The sequence below is a fragment of the Cyphellophora attinorum genome (genome assembly GCF_001299255.1).
Source record: "Cyphellophora attinorum strain CBS 131958 chromosome Unknown Contig1, whole genome shotgun sequence".
Classification (NCBI taxonomy): Eukaryota; Fungi; Ascomycota; class Eurotiomycetes; order Chaetothyriales; family Cyphellophoraceae; genus Cyphellophora; species Cyphellophora attinorum.
Window position 1 is genome coordinate 98129 of NW_017253229.1, and position 15457 is coordinate 113585.

General features: G+C 54.7%; 7 protein-coding genes across 7 annotated transcripts; 5 read left to right on the forward strand and 2 right to left on the reverse strand.

Annotated features, from left to right (window-relative positions):
• Positions 1–320: 320 nt before the first annotated feature.
• On the forward strand, positions 321–1975 carry AB675_271 (uncharacterized protein; the record flags this gene model as incomplete). The annotated part of the gene is made up of 2 exons (XM_018142713.1): positions 321–779; positions 833–1975. 2 exons carry the CDS (start codon positions 321–323, stop codon positions 1973–1975), a joined length of 1602 nt encoding a protein of 533 aa, XP_018005399.1.
• A 942-nt stretch (positions 1976–2917) lies between these two features.
• On the forward strand, positions 2918–4093 carry AB675_272 (L-serine dehydratase; the record flags this gene model as incomplete). The annotated part of the gene is made up of 1 exon (XM_018142723.1): positions 2918–4093. The coding sequence occupies one exon, from the start codon at positions 2918–2920 to the stop codon at positions 4091–4093; it is 1176 nt and encodes a 391-aa protein (XP_018005853.1).
• A 1684-nt stretch (positions 4094–5777) lies between these two features.
• AB675_273 (putative formate transporter) lies at positions 5778–6668 on the forward strand (the record flags this gene model as incomplete). Its single annotated transcript, XM_018142734.1, has 4 exons — positions 5778–5876; positions 5920–6040; positions 6092–6318; positions 6369–6668. 4 exons carry the CDS (start codon positions 5778–5780, stop codon positions 6666–6668), a joined length of 747 nt encoding a protein of 248 aa, XP_018005949.1.
• A 511-nt stretch (positions 6669–7179) lies between these two features.
• On the forward strand, positions 7180–9489 carry AB675_274 (uncharacterized protein; the record flags this gene model as incomplete). Its single annotated transcript, XM_018142745.1, has 1 exon — positions 7180–9489. One exon carries the CDS (start codon positions 7180–7182, stop codon positions 9487–9489), a length of 2310 nt encoding a protein of 769 aa, XP_018005954.1.
• A 915-nt stretch (positions 9490–10404) lies between these two features.
• AB675_275 (Small nuclear ribonucleoprotein-associated protein B) lies at positions 10405–11170 on the reverse strand (the record flags this gene model as incomplete). Its single annotated transcript, XM_018142756.1, has 2 exons — positions 10405–10983; positions 11066–11170. The coding sequence occupies 2 exons, from the start codon at positions 11168–11170 to the stop codon at positions 10405–10407; spliced, it is 684 nt and encodes a 227-aa protein (XP_018005669.1).
• A 419-nt stretch (positions 11171–11589) lies between these two features.
• On the forward strand, positions 11590–12283 carry AB675_276 (60S ribosomal protein L11; the record flags this gene model as incomplete). The annotated part of the gene is made up of 3 exons (XM_018142766.1): positions 11590–11740; positions 11841–12090; positions 12157–12283. 3 exons carry the CDS (start codon positions 11590–11592, stop codon positions 12281–12283), a joined length of 528 nt encoding a protein of 175 aa, XP_018005480.1.
• An 889-nt stretch (positions 12284–13172) lies between these two features.
• Positions 13173–14822, reverse strand: AB675_277 (uncharacterized protein; the record flags this gene model as incomplete). Its single annotated transcript, XM_018142777.1, has 3 exons — positions 13173–13702; positions 13738–14659; positions 14694–14822. The coding sequence occupies 3 exons, from the start codon at positions 14820–14822 to the stop codon at positions 13173–13175; spliced, it is 1581 nt and encodes a 526-aa protein (XP_018005572.1).
• Positions 14823–15457: the final 635 nt, after the last annotated feature.

The following is a 15457-nucleotide window of genomic DNA, read 5'->3' on the forward strand; positions in this document are numbered from 1 at the left end:
AGATGAGAAAGCCTCTTCTCAAACGCTGTACGAATGGGTCAATGCGAATGCACCCATTCATCTCTAAAAGCTCAGGGCCACCTGCAGCTGCAGTATGATTCCTATGTTGCATCTTCTGTGTGCATGCCAAGACTCGTTCTTGGCCCCTGAACGCGTCGCGACTGCTCGGACGCGTCTCCCTACTACCTATCAAAGTAGACCTTCCTTCCTTATCGTGTTATCACCGTCCACACTGCAATCACTGCTCCAAAATACCCGGCTGCTTTCTCTGCTACAGCATCTGAATTACCATTCCGGTCGGCCTTCTCTACTATTGCAAAATGCCTGTCGTCAAACGGAAGCATCAGGCCGGCGGTGAGGACAATTATAGGAAGCCCAAAGTTCCGCGCAATAGCCAACTCGACGCTACACAATCGGGCAGCATAGGAAAGCCTGGCATCGGTCTACTCGATCTACCTGCAGAGATACTGCTCGAGATATTCTACTGGACTCGCGAGCCGTGCATGATCCATGCATGTAAACAGCTATATGAACTGCTCCCAGACTATACTGGCCACAGCAAGATGCTGCTCGGCTTGGCCTTCGCCACCAGACATGGGGGTTACCTCACACCCTGGATTACCCGACATGCAGACATTGCCCGGTATGAAGACAGGCCTCTTGCAGGATTCAACCCTTTCGCAAAGTTCTATCCACACTTTGGCCCTTACCTGGACCCAAGGGAGGGCCGATTTGGGCATTCCATGAACGCCGTGAATTGCAACACGCTGTGGCAGGAAGTAAGTGGTTACGGCCTTCACATCTACGAGCTCTTCACAGATTCTTGTTTGAGAAGGTCGTGTCACTACATCTGCTGGACAATCCAGACTATCGAATCACAACTCGTCAGAATCAGCGCCTTAAGGATCTCGTCGCTGGCCATGGGGGTCCCAATGCTGATCTGAAGCTCAGGATGCAGGTGGAAATCAACCATGGTGGATGGTATCACGCTGTCCTCACTTTGCGTGACAACTTCCTTCATGTCAGGATCCATAACCAAGAACGTACACAAATCTTGTACGACCTGTTTGCTTTCTCGTATGTTCCACATTGTCTCCTGCGAGACGCTACGGCAGTCGACAGCGCAGACCTTAGAGATCTCTTTGTGCGCTGCTGTAATGTCACCCCAGGAGATGCCCTCCACAAATTGACGAGGGATCCGGACACTGATCATGTCACTCGCTTGCTCAAGTGTGACGAGCACTTGCTGGAGCGCCGGATTCTACAGACCCTGGAGCTACCTCCTCCCCACCTCCGGACCACACTTCATAGGATAGAGATTGCCCAAAATCTGCATGAGCTGCTCATCCTCAACTACGTGTGTAGAGACCCGGTCACTGTCAGCTGCAATATGCTCAGCGCTTGTGTGGAACACAACCTGCCCGAGTGCCTCGATCATCTCCTCGGCAATTATCTCACCACGGCTTCGAGCTACTGGGTCGACCGTGACATACAAAGGAGAAAAGCAAAACGCCGGACCGCCGTCACCGAAAAGGACGTTGTGAGACTGAAAAACAGAGCTGCCAAACTAGACAAGAAGAATACAGAGGGGACCTGTCTTGATCGACTCGAAGCCGAACTCGAGCACTACTCAGAAATGAAAACGCTGGCGAGAGAGTCTGGTGTCGCTACCTGGCAGGAGGCTGAAGATGCACTCCGGGACCAAGAACGAGAGGTCCGCGACCACATGGAACGCTTTCATGACGATGACGATGATGAGTCACTCGGTGAGGGCGAGTGGGACTCGGAGGACTCATCTGACGAAGACTCGGACCCAGGACTGTTCGATCCAGAAGAATGGGGGCCGGAGCACTTTCTTGACTATTCGGAAGACTCGGACTCGGATACTGACGACGATGGATTTGAGGACGGTGAAGACTCTGGTCGAAGCTCTCCAAGCGAAGCAGAGCAAGTCTCCGGGCCAGATACGTCGTGACGCAGCTATGGCAATCGCAGATGACTCAAAGTGCCACGAGCCAACACCTTGACAGAACATGCTGTTTCCGAAGATCGTCGGCATTGACGACATGTCAACAAGAACATTGTAATATCAACCTCTTGCGTTGGATATGTGAAACTACTTCAGGCCTTATCAGACTTAGAATCGTAACCTTAAGAGCGCGGCCGCTGTCTGTGTTCTTGCCGTAGCTGTGTCCATACACGTACCCTCGGCCTGAGTGAAAACTAGGAAGGAGGAATCGCCGTGACAACAAGCTGCGGCATGAGGCGGCTTTTTCTCGATTCTTTCCATGGAAGCCCATAGCGAGGACGTGAACTGAAACCTGGAAGGTTCAATGCTGCGTGAGATACTACACAAGCTTGCTGTGTCTCCAGTAGAGCTTGCCCGTTTCTCTAGCGCGTGCCCATGTCGGCCCGCGGAACCAGAGCTGCCCGATACTTTATGGAATCATGATGGAAATGCTTCAACATCAAAACTTGTCAGAGGCGATTTCTCACCGCTACAAGTGTGGTGACTCAGCTGTGAATCAGTGCTGTAGTGACGACGTGGCAGTTGCTCGGCTGCACAGGGTGTTGAACGAAGGGCGCGCACGAGAGTTTTGCTTTTCGATTGCGACCTGGCCAAGGCCATCCTCGACATCTATATACGGACACAGCAGGCATATATCCAGAGTGCCAATCTCAACGCTGCAAGCGACAGATCCCAATCATCAGACCTGTCCGATCACTTCTTCCGGGACTTCTGTCAACGACAGGACTGCAAGCATAGGCGACCAGCAACGAGGCAAATTTTACTTCACACCCAGACCTGCGGCCACACCGACGAACCCTCACGCCAGGGCACATCGGATACACCGGCCTCGCCAATTGTATATCACTCCAATATAAGGCCGCTCAGTCACCCCAGCTCTTTGCCACAATGGCCAACAACCCACCATCACCACCACAACACCCCCTCTGGCGCCGCACCCCCCTAGTCGAATCCGCCATCCTCTCCCGCTCCGCCGGCTGCCGGATCTTCCTCAAACTCGAAAACCTCCAGCCCTCATCCTCATTCAAATCCCGCGGCATCGGCAACTTCGTCCGCAAAGCCGCCGATGCAGCGGCCGTTGCTGCTTCGCAGTCTGCAGCTCCTACCATCAACGGCACCACTACGCAATCTGGACCCGAAATCCACTTCTACATCTCGAGTGGTGGTAATGCAGGCTTAGCAGCTATCTCAGCTGCTACTACGCTAGGCTACCCGTGCACGGTCGCGCTCCCGACGTCAGCGTCGCCGGCTATCCTCGCGAAGCTAAGGGCTGCTGGGGCGAGCGATGTGCTTGTGCACGGGCATAGTTGGTTTGAGGCGGACCAGTACTTACGGGAAACCGTTATGCCGGACGCGGAAGCACGCAGTGGAGTTAAGGGAATCTACGTGCCGCCGTTCGATCATGAGGATGTGTGGGAGGGGCACAGCACGATGATTGGGGAGATCGAGGCGCAAATGCGGGAGTTAGGAGAAGAGGACAGACCAAATGCAATCGTCTGCTCCGTCGGCGGCGGAGGTCTGTTATCTGGCGTCATTCAGGGCGCGCAAAAGGCAGGCTGGGTTGGTCGCGAAGCGGCTAGCAACGGCACGAAGACTAAAATAATAGCGACGGAGACAGTGGGAGCAGAGTCACTGCACAAATCCCTCGAAGCAGGCAAACAAGTCACCCTGCCGGGGATAACCTCCATCGCGGCCTCCCTCGGTGCAGTACGGGTGGCGGATCGTGCGTTCGAGCTCGCATCTGACCCCTCCAACAATGTCGTCAGTGCTGTGCTGACCGATGCGGAAGCGGCCATGGGCTGCTGGCGGTTTGCGGACGATGAGAGGATGTTGGTTGAGCCAGCATGTGGAGTCAGTGTGGCGCTGGCGTATGAGCCGGACAGGCTGAGAGAGCTGGTTGGGGGCGACTTGAACAGGGAGAGCAAGGTGGTGATTGTGGTTTGCGGAGGCAGTCGGATTGATTTGGATACACTGGAGGAATATAGGAGGAAGTATGGGAAACAGATCGAGGAAATGAGGTTGAGTGGGAACGGAGATGTGCCTAGTGCTCTGAAGGGTGTCTGAGGCGTAGGCAGCCCGCTGAGGTGCTATGATCATGACGAGCTCGGTAGTCAGTGCTCTGGTTCGTGTCTGTAAAGCAATTCCGAGTCCTAAGAAGCAGGTGAGGGCCGGAAGCAGAGCCAAACGACGTTGTCTACATCACGACGAGCGTCTCCCGCTCATGAGTCACGGCTTGAAGCCTGCCTAGCCGACTCAGCCGACCACGTGGGCATTCAAGCCATCTCATCAGTGGTCTCGAACCAGCGATAGCGAGTTCAGAGAGCATGGTGGTGGCAAACAAACAATGTGGTTGCGGATTCAGCTTCTTAGACGCAGCCACGTCAAGGCGTGTGGCTTCACTAGTCTTCAGCGTCTCCTGGACAGTGCACAGACAGACCAAAATTCCCTGGCAGTCGTGCATTGAAGGATGTTTCAGCCTCGTAAGGTCGACTGACTATTCGCTTGGCGATCGTGTAGCCTCGCATTTCCGAGCGAGGCCGTCCGAATTGCGTAAAGTGCTTGTCTCGTGCCTGCATTGGTGTGTGCGACGGAAATGGTGGTCCGTCATTAGCGGAGTTCTGGACTTCGAGCTAGTGGTGGAGTCAGCCATTTTTGCGGGGGGGTGTCCTCGTATTTTGTTGTTCAAGAGTGGCCAGACTGCTTCGCAACAGTCTGTTGAGAGTTCCGAGGCCGGTTTAGCCTGCAGAATGGCTGAATCACCTCAACTGCGAGCGTATGGATGGCAAGCACCTCGCCTTAAGCAGACTGGCTAAGGGAGCAGGTCTCGGCCCATTGCAGCAACGAGTCATTGTCACTCACGTTGACAGGCAAGCCACTTTATCTTTCTCATCGGCCAGCTGAGGGCCACTCGAGTGGTTACACAGCCAAGGCGCAACGGTGCCGCACGGTCCCTCCTGTGGGCGAATTCTGAAGTCGTAAGTAGTACGTAGACAGCAAACAAACTTACGGTTGGCTACTTGGCTCAGCGGTGTTTCAAGCAGTTGCGATGCCAATCTCCGACGGAAGGATGCTGTCATGTACAGACATTGTAGCGGTCGTTGCTGTCGTTCCTGAGCTCGTGCCACTTTGACCGTCATGGGACGTGGATAAGAAAAGAGCTGATAATAAGCACCGCGGAAAGGTGCTTGCAATCGTTGGGAAAATGTTCTGAAATTGGCCTGGAGTCGAGTCGCGGTCTAGTCTGGCAGGGCCAAGCGTTGACTGTATGATGTAGTCTCGGAGTGGTTGCTTGGAAACACCCCTGACTCTGATGCCGCATGCTGTGGTCGTGAATGATGTGCATATGGTTGCTCAGTGCCGAGCCGAAGCGAGCATGGGCTAAAATCGCGTATTAATGGCTCAATAGTCCGAGATCTACTACTCCTGGCTGTAGAAATAGTTCAACAACCCGCGCCGTTGTGTTCTGAGATTTTGAGCCTTCATGCCCAACCTTTGATAAGGTATACTATTCCAAAGAACACTATGAACGACCTTGTACCCCCCGCGGAAGTTATGCCAATGTTGGCGGAGGCAGGGACAAAGAAAGGCAGAACGCATCCTCTCAGGATTTTTTGTTCCGGTGTCGGGGCTGGATGTTTGCTCTCGTTTGCTGCCGCATCGGCATTAACGGTTTCCACATCGTCTTCGGTACGCAGATCGTCCATAAGCTCATGATTCGTGCTAACCAGTCGCTTAGTTGAACGAGACCATGCCAGGCGTCGGTCGGTTGCTTGCTGCTCTTGTCTTTCCACCTGGCATTATTATGGTCACCTTGACTGGCATTGATCTCTGCACAACATCATTCATGGTATGTTTCGTCACGCTTTGGTGGCATAGTCTGACCTGTGTAGTTTACCAGTATCGCAGTGTTCCATCAAAGGCTTTCGATATGGCGAGCTTTGTTGCATTGGGTGATCAGCTTCTTCGGTAATTTGGCGGGTGCTCTCTTCATGGTGTGCGTCATCTTTGGATGTATGTCAGGTCTCATTCCAGCCCGGATGACTGAGCTGACATAGATAACAGATGGCGGCAGCTTTGACAGCGACCCCTGGAAAACAGCGCTTGCCAACTTTGCGACGACTCGTCAAGTCAAGCCGACCTGGCCGATGCTTTTTCTTCGCGGTATAGGCTGCAACTGGCTGGTGTGCTTGGGGTGTTTCTTCGCGATGCAGGGCCGAGGCTTGGTTGCTAAAGCTGTCGCCCTATACATCCCAATATTCACCTTCGTTGTTCTGAGCTTTGATCATGTTGTGAGTACTTCACATCCGTGCCACGACAACGCTGACAACTCTCCAAATAGGTTGCCAATATGTTCTTCATACCAATGTCGATATGGGTAGGACATCCGTCTGTCACGATTGGGCTATACATCTGGAAAGGTATCCTACCAGTGTTGATGGGCAACATTTTGGGCGGCAGTGTGATGTGTGGTGCTTATCATCATCTGATGTATTCGTGGAGGACTCCCGAACACGAGCCAGCAGCACTCTCGCCTAAGTCCGACCTGGAGTCAGGTCTCTCACGACGACCATCGTCATTGACATGCGTGGTCACGGAAACAGGCTCGGCCGCTACTGCACAGATTGTACCCAAAGACTGAAGATAGCAGCAGGTAGTCATGTACAGTAGTAGCTGCTTTCGAGTCAGGGTTGCTTGTTAAGTCACGTGATTACCCGATTTACTGAAATCGATGGCCGCTGCAGCGGAAGGTTTGCTACACGTCCCGCCAACGCGTCTATTCGTACCTCACATCGACATATCTACTGTATTTTGTTGATCTGGAGACCAGCATATCAGCGTGAACAATGTAAGTACAAGCCCTGACTCGATCCCTCATGCGTGTTTCAAAAGCCGGGCTGCATTCTGTAACGGCACGCAGTCAGCCATTGCCCCTGTCCCCTGACTGCTTAGCCTGGCATTTCAGATGTTGGCCCACATCTTTTCCCCCTCTGCTGCCAGGCCTGTCACTCCGAAACAATTTGGCTAGGCGGGTTTGCAGCATTCTGTCGACATCGAGTGCGATAGCAGTCTTCACTATGTCATTATCGTCGCCTGTGCAGTGTTGAACGCGGCTCTCAGAGCTTCCTGGCTAACCTCCTACTCCCGCAGTCATGTCTGGCGGTGTACGAAACCTCCGGGCTATGTTCGAGAATAAGACTGGCGATACCTCGAATTCTCCACCAAGCAGAGGCCGATCTCCAAGCAACTCAGTTGCTTCGAGTCACAGCAGACCTGTGAGCAAGGTCCGAGCCAGCTTTGTGGCAGTCGAACGATCAGGAGAGCAAGGACAACTCTGGGGTCTGCGAAAGGCCAGCGACGTGAGCAGTATGGCAGATGCTTCGAAAGAGAACGAGTCAAGCGTGGTCGATGGGCCGCCGTTGAGCATGTCCAAATCGACACCGGAGAAGAGCCCAGGTGACGGACTGGGATCGATACTGAAGGGATCGTCCTTTGTGGCCACACCTAGCAAAGAGCTGCCGAACAAGATGGAGTTTTTGCCAGAGAAATCGAAAGGTCCATTGACTGCTACGACGGCGAACGAGCAGAAGCAGCCTCAGACCAACGGTATCGGCGCTCGAGCTGCAGATGCCGCAAAGAAGATCCAAGACAAGGCCAAGACAGCGGTCAAGCCGAATCCGCAACCTATCGAGACTACAGCCAGTTCAGACAAGTCGCCAAAGAAGTCACCAAAGACACCCACGAGTGCTGGACTGAAGCCTCGGGGCGGAGTTGCAAAGATACAGGGAGTTGCAGACTCGGCCAAGAAGGCAGCTGAAGGGAGGGAGTACACTAAGAAGGCAACCCAGACCAACTCTGCTCAGAGTCCCACAACACCGAGATCGCCTGCGAAATCTAGCACACGGAAAGACCAGCCAAGAGCTGCCGCAGCGTCGGCCCCGAAGTCGCCAGCAAAGCCCACCTCAGCTCCAAAGTCGCCAGCAAAATCGATAAAGGCACCGTCTGCAGCGACAGCAGCAACAGAAGCGTCAGCAGCGCACAACAGGCCGAACAAGGTGGAAATCACGAAAAAGCCTGCTGTTCACTCGGACAGACCAGTCAAGCTACCCTCAGCAGCCACTGCCACTACTGCAGCGTATGCGTCACACCATGAAGCACCAAAAGTCGAGACAACGAAAAAGCCAGCGCATTCGGATCGACCAGTGAAGCTGCCCTCAGCAGTCACGGCTACGACAGCCGCTTCTGCAGCCCATGAGCGCTCGTCCATCGACACAGAACCCAAAAAGCCGGCTCCTAGAAGACAGTCGGCAGTGACTGGCACCAAGCCAAGACTTTCAACCCTAGGCACTCAAGCATCGCTGGCCAAGAAGGCGTCGAGAGCATCGTTGGCAGATCGCCCAAAGTCACGCGCGAGCTTAGCCAAGCCAGACGATGGTTTCCTGGCAAGGATGATGAGACCAACTCAAGCGAGTTCTCAGAAGACCCACGACAAGGTTCAGATAGACAGCCCACCCAGAGGTAAGGCTGCAGCTCCGACGTCAACGAAGCCAATTCCTAGACCAAGCTTGAACAGCCAAGCGCACCACGATCGTGCTAATGGACAGAAAGCGCGTAGCGAGAAATTGCCGATCACTCCAGTCACACCTACCTCGCCCAAGCAAGCCAGAATTGTACATCAGACCCCAGGTTCGAAAAAGATCGAGACACCAAAGAACGGGAAGACCGCCACAGGACACCACCACCATGACCACGTGGATGCAGATGGCGATTACTCAAAGCCACCCAGGAGCCCTGTCGCAGCGAAGCATGTAAAGCCTGCGTCTCCAGAGAAAGCGCAGTCAAGCGAGCCCGCAAAGGACAGCACATCAAGAGGTCGAGCACATAATGATCACATCGATGTCGCTGGTACATATGCAGAGAAAGGCCCAAATTATGTGGACGCCTCCAAGAATATTGAGCATGAAACCGTGCAGGAACCAGTCGAGGAGGGCGCCAGTAGTCCGGTCAACGGCATGGATACTCCTGGCACGACGAACGGTGCTGAGGCAAAGGCGCAAGAGACAACACCGCTGCCTCTGACAGAGCCAGAGCCACTGTCAGAGACCAAGGGCGAAGCGCAGATTCCACCTCCGAGGAGTCCTCTGGCGGAGCCGGTCACTGAGCAAGCCGTCACTGCTTCTGAGAGCAAGACCGAGGTTCCCAGTACCTCAACGCGACCAGCAGAACCCAGCACGGAAGCTGGATCTACCACAGTCGAGACCCCGGAGCGTCGCAAGCCTCGCAAGCTAGGTCCCAGCAAGAAGAATTCGGTATCGAACGTACAATTTGAGGCAAATGTGCCACGAGCGCAAAGCTCAGATCAGCAAGCCGTTCTTCCTAAGGCTGAAGTTCCTACCACTGGTGAGCAAGAATCGGAAACCCAGCCTGTTTCGAGTCTGCTAGGGATACGCGGTAATGACTAGAAAGCGACCGCGATGCCACGGGGCCCGCCCGGCGGGAAGCGCCAGTGGTCAGGTTCTACCGGTCTTTGGCGTGGGCCCTGGTCATGAGGTGGCCTTCAGCTTTCCGAAGAGAAGGAGCTTTGTCAGAGAGCCATTGTATTCGTTCGCTCTTGAGGATAGCAGAAAGCATGGCGGGGCGGGCTCTGCCTGATCGACCTTAAGACTCGTCTTTCATTTGTACGTTGTGTGTGCCCGGCTGTGGCTTTTCAAAGTTTTGAGAAGGAAGTGAGATTTACTCGTAATGGATTGACAAGCCGGGAGGCCTTCGCTTATACGGCGCTGTGCGCTGACTAGGGAGGGAATATAGCAGTCGAGGACTCACCAGGTCCACTGCTGTAGACCAGCAGTTTCTCAGGTACCAATATCAGGAGCTGAGAAGAAGTGATGAATCTTGTCTCTCTTCATTTTTTACCCGACCCGACCTTGCTGATTTCGCAAGTCGCGCTGTGGTGCTCTGACTCGAATGCCTGCTACAGTGCAGACGTTGTGCCTTGTGCCGTTTCTCTATTCCGAAGATCTTCGAGGCATCTACGTGATTGACGCCATTTCTTGCCCATGAATGCTTGAGCCGACCTTTTTGATCCATATGCAACACTCCTTGGGTGCCTCGCCCTTTGCGCATAGCTGTGTCGACTTTCTCGTCCACGTGGCGGCCTTGCTTCGTGCAGTGCTTCCTGATGATCCGAACTATAAGGTAAAGCCATCCGTCGATCTTGGGCCGGGCCGCGCGTATCCATCCATATGCTGTGTGCCCTCATCTGGGGCTAAGCCGATATAACGACAACCATCGATGCAGTCTTGTTTCTGAATGATAGACGAACGTTTCGGAACCTGATCTGGACGGCCGTTCGAGCTGATGAGCGGATAAGACTTGGATCATTTGTATCCTGGAGCAATCCATCGCTCTTTGCAAAGATACCATACACCCTCACTACCGTCCACCAAACCCAGGCGGCGGCGGAAAGCCCCTCCCACCGCCCGGCGGCCCACCCCCAAACCCTGCCGGAGGCCTCCAAAACCTGGCGGCGGACCACCCCTCCCTGGAAAACCACCCGGCGGACCAGCACCAGGCATCCCCGGTGGCGGTAACCCACCCCCAAATCCTCCAGGCGGCGGTGGTCCACCCACACCTGCAGCCGGTCCTCCCAAGCCTACAGGCAGCCCACGTCCCGCTGGTCTCGAAATACCAATGCCAGGCTGTAGTGTTGTCGCCGCCGCACCGCCTCCGGGCGCGCTAGTGCCGAGACGAGCAGAGGGGTCAGATGGGGGCGGGCCCTCGACGGAGCAGGAGACGATGTTCGTGCCGCGGAGGATGACGAGGCCGAGGGTGCGTTTTTCTTCTTGGTAGGTTACTGCGGAAGATGAGTCGGTGGCGCCGGGCGCGCCAGGGCGGGCGGCAGCGCGTTTGCGGGATTTGCGGAATTCTTCGGTGTCGGCGAGGACGAGGTTCATGTGCTGTGGAGGGAAAGAGGTTAGTCAGTGTTGCTCTGGGGACAATAGGGAACATGAGGGAGGGGAGAACGGGTGGGTGTCGTACCTTGTCGAAGGCGAGCATTTGCCCAGTCATCTGCCGGCCGTCATTCAGGATGACACGCATGCGGTAGTTGACGAGGTTCTGCATCTTGCCTTGCTTGTTCGCCATGATGGGTGTGTTGCACACCGAAGTGCGACTTTCTTCGAAGTTTTGTGGTTGTACAAAAATGAGCGTTGCGTGGGAGAGAGCCGCGGCTTCCTCTACGCTGCCAGGTCGATGGCTACTTGGGTCGTCTTGGGTACGAGAAGACGGAAGCAGGCTCGAAATGACGGTACGTGTGATTTGTGTAAGTGGTCAAAAAAGATGCAAGGCTGTCACCTCCAACAAGCTGGGGATTGTGCTATATCGCGCTAAGTCGAAAGCAGGCTAGTCTGACTCTTGGTCTTGGCAAGCACACTCCGAATTCTGCAGAAGTTCCGCTCCACCTGCGACGACTTCAGTTCTCAATCGTCGACCTGCGCACTTCGACAGCTCACACAAACACTCTGTCCTCTTCGTTAAACCCACCATCAGGAACATACTCCAAGATGGCGGAAGGCAATGACAAGAGCTCCAACCCTATGCGTGAGCTGCGCATTGACAAGCTGGTCTTGAACATCTCGGTCGGCGAGTCTGGTGATAGACTGACCCGTGCTGCGAAAGTGTTGGAACAATTGAGTGGTCAAACTCCTGTCTACAGTACGGCAACCCTCTCTATTCTTCATCGAACGAGAGACTTCAAGAAATACGAGAGCGATATAGCTCGTTGAACAATGACTAACAATCTCCCCCACAACAGGCAAAGCCCGCTACACCGTCCGCTCCTTCGGTATCCGACGTAACGAGAAGATTGCCGTACACGTCACCGTCCGTGGTCCCAAAGCTGAAGAGATTCTCGAGCGCGGTCTGAAGGTCAAGGAGTACGAGTTGCGAAAGAAGAACTTCAGCGAGACTGGCAACTTCGGTTTCGGCATCTCAGAGCACATCGATTTGGGCATCAAGTATGATCCTGCGATCGGTATCTATGGAATGGATTTCTACTGCTGCATGTGAGTATACACTACGTCGAGAAGGTCGATGTTATAGGGGAGAATCATGCTGACAACTGGGAACAGGACTCGGCCAGGTGCACGCGTTGCGAGACGGAGACGGACAAAGTCTGCTGTCGGTCGGTCACACAAGGTCGGCAAGGATGACAGTGTCAAATGGTTCAAGAATCGATTCGAGGGTATCGTCCGCTAAATCACCATTCACAATACTCGGTATTGCGAGCATGAGATTCCAGCCGCGGAGGAAGAGTAACTTCTGCACATGCGGAAGCTTGTCGACAGGTGCTTTCGATGGACAGGAGCAATCTCGCATCGTCGAATCCATCACATGGCAGGATCACTGGCACTGCATGCCGGATCACGGACATCAGTCAGGTCTTAGAGAAGGAGCGACTTGATAAGTTGGCCATGGAGGAGTCAGCAGCGTCTATGGCACGCTTGATTGCACGTCGAAGAGCTGCGGTCTTAGCGACATTCAAATGAAATCGTTCGAACTCCTATGACAATTTCTGCTTTTTCAGAATTCTCAGAAGATAAGTATGCAGGTGTTAGGTGTTGTGTGCCTATGTACCTAGCCATGACCTTCAAATCCCAACGCCTTCGCTATCATGCAGTCTCCAGAGGGAAATACATCTATCCACAGATATATCCAGATTCATATCAAGTGAATGTCAGACCAAGCCAAATCGCTCGAACCGCTCACTTTTCATGTCCCACGTTCGTCACAGTCGTTCCTACTCTCTTGACGTCCCATACTACATACCAGGACATTGGGCCGCAGTTCCTCGTGCATGAACGTCTTCAATTGTACCGCCTTTGCCTTCTCTTTCCCTTGACCTTCATCTCCTTGACTTCTCCATCGTCCTCATTTTCGTCAGCTGCTTCATTATCAACAACTCCTGCATCTCCTTCGATACTTTCATCCGCTCAGCGGCATCGTTCACGCCGTCTCCTCAGGGTTCCAATCCCCTCAGTCTCAGCAACTCCGTCGCGTCCTCGTCCTGCTACCTCTCCTTCCTGCTGCAGCGCAAAAGCTCACTTTTCTGTCATCTACAAGTCTCTCAACTTTTCGATTCCATTTCTCAGGACATGAATTCCTCGTTCCCACCCATTCTCGATCGTCCTACCGGACTTCTACTGCTTCTCCCGCTGTCCCCTTCCAACGGGCTGACCGGACTTCCAGGCAGACTCGCTCCCACAACACTGATACTTGGCAGGTTCACCAAGGCCGGCAGCTGCGGTGCGCTGCCACTCGCTGCTCCAGCCGGCTCGATCGTGGAAGCTCGACTCATCTCGTCGAATGCACGCTGGCTGTTAGTCCTGTTGGGACCTGTAGCTTGCCGCCGCAGCGACGCCATCCGCTCCTGGTATGCCGGAGCATCACCCCAATCTTGAGGTGCTTCCCAGCCTGGAGGCGGGGACATCGGCGAGTCGGTATTGTTGTTGGCGATGTCAGTCGTGGTGATGGAAGTCGATGGAGGTGGGATGCGAGCCTCGCCGATATCGTTCTCCCCTTCTGTGCTACCCTCAGGCGTAAAGCGAGTCGCTGTTGGAGAGGAGTCCGAGGTTGTGTCGTCGGAGGAGGTGTGCCGGTGTGACGAAGCGTCGCCTCCTGCGTGAGTTGAGGTTCCTGGGGTGGCTCCGGACTCTCAACGTCCGATGCCATTGTGGAGATACTCAAAGCCGAGGACCCGGATCGTTCGCGGCCAGTCGAAGGTCGTCCTGTGGTCATCGATGGATGTAGTGAGTTTCCATCATCGCCCATCGGTGCCGCATTATCTAACAACCCACCACGCTCCGATTCGGAACTGTTCGCGCGTATTCGCGTCCCGTCATGGCGCACTTGCCCTACATTTGCGTACGCCACACTCGAGGTCCTGCGATCCCGACTACGAGACTGGTGCTCTGCGACCATCGTCGCAGCTGAGACGCTCAGTCCGCCGTTGAGCGAGTTGGTGCTCTGATTGTTCGCTCTCGCCCGCGAATCACGCCGCAATTGCTCCAGTCGGGCAGTATCGCCAGCTTCCCGAGCCTCCCTCCGCTCCTGCCTGCGTGCCTCCCGCTCCGCGATCTCTCGCCGCCGTTGCAGCCGGATCTGATACAACGACTCCATCTGTTCCTCCCGCCGTATCTCTTCCTCATCGTGGGTCTCCGGGAACTCGACAACTGTGTCCATTCCCTCACGCTCTCCTTCACGGCCCAAAACTTGCTCCTCGTCTCGTGGGGAGTGCGAGTAGGCGGGCAGCGTCATCACCGAGCGCACGGAAGTGTTCCGATCGACGCCGGCCGCCGCGGCATTAGTAGCAGCTCGCTCTTCGGTCTCGTGGGCGCTGTACGTAGTGTTTACGTTGAGGCTGGTCCGTGTCGAGTTGTTGAGAGAAGAGTATTTTTCGCGGGGCTTCCAGGCCTCCCAGCGCTTCTTGAGAAAGCCAGGATGATCCACGGTGTCTGACCCCGGGCACGTTTGCGGCGGAGGTATGTCCACGTTAGGGTGAGGATAATGATAAGGGCGACGACTGCTACCGCGACCTGGGGACAAGCATATCAGTAAAGGACCCTTGGGGAACCACTGGGAGGCCCTCTGCCGTTGTGGACGCTCTTACAATGATCAGAATGGTGTTGCTGCCTCCGCCTCCGCCGCCATTGCCGTCTCGAGGTGGACTCGATTGCCGGGCCTCGAGGACGACTGTGCGTTTCTGGATGGGCCGTAACGACCGCGATGGGGCGGTCATCATGATTCTATCGTTATATTGTGGTATGTGCAGAGAGCGCCTGAGCGCACGCAGATCGTGCAAATTGCTCGATTTCGTGCTCTGCTGATGGGCGAGTGAGCCGCCGCACGCCGTCGTCAGCTCAGCACGAGTACCCGCAGATCGTGCTTTCCAGGTGTGGGGACGGGGACTCGACAATTTCGATTTCCTCGCAGTCGATGTCGCTGAGTGGGAGGGCGGAAGTGTACAAAGAGATCAATGACTACAGACAAGGCACGACAGATAGTGTACAGTATATTCGCTTCATAGTGAGGTGATGATGGGGGCTATAATTATCGACAACGAGAACGAGGAAAGTTGGCGGTGCATCGCATCTTGCACCAGCTTGTCAGCTTTGGCTTTTGGGGAAGTGGACGCGGGTCGTTAGGTCACGGCAGGGGTCTTCTCATGCCGTCAGCCAACGGCAGTGGTGGCCCTGAAAGTACTTCGTAGGCGCTCATTTTTCAGGCAAATGGGCTGCCGGCAATGCTCGTTCTTTTGGCTACCTAGGTAGGCATGTGGCTCTGAGCTGCGCCTGCTTCCGTGGCTTGCTCATGAACAATACCTTGGGCATAAATTCCGGCCGTAGACACATGTACAGTATGTGCTTGTTGTAG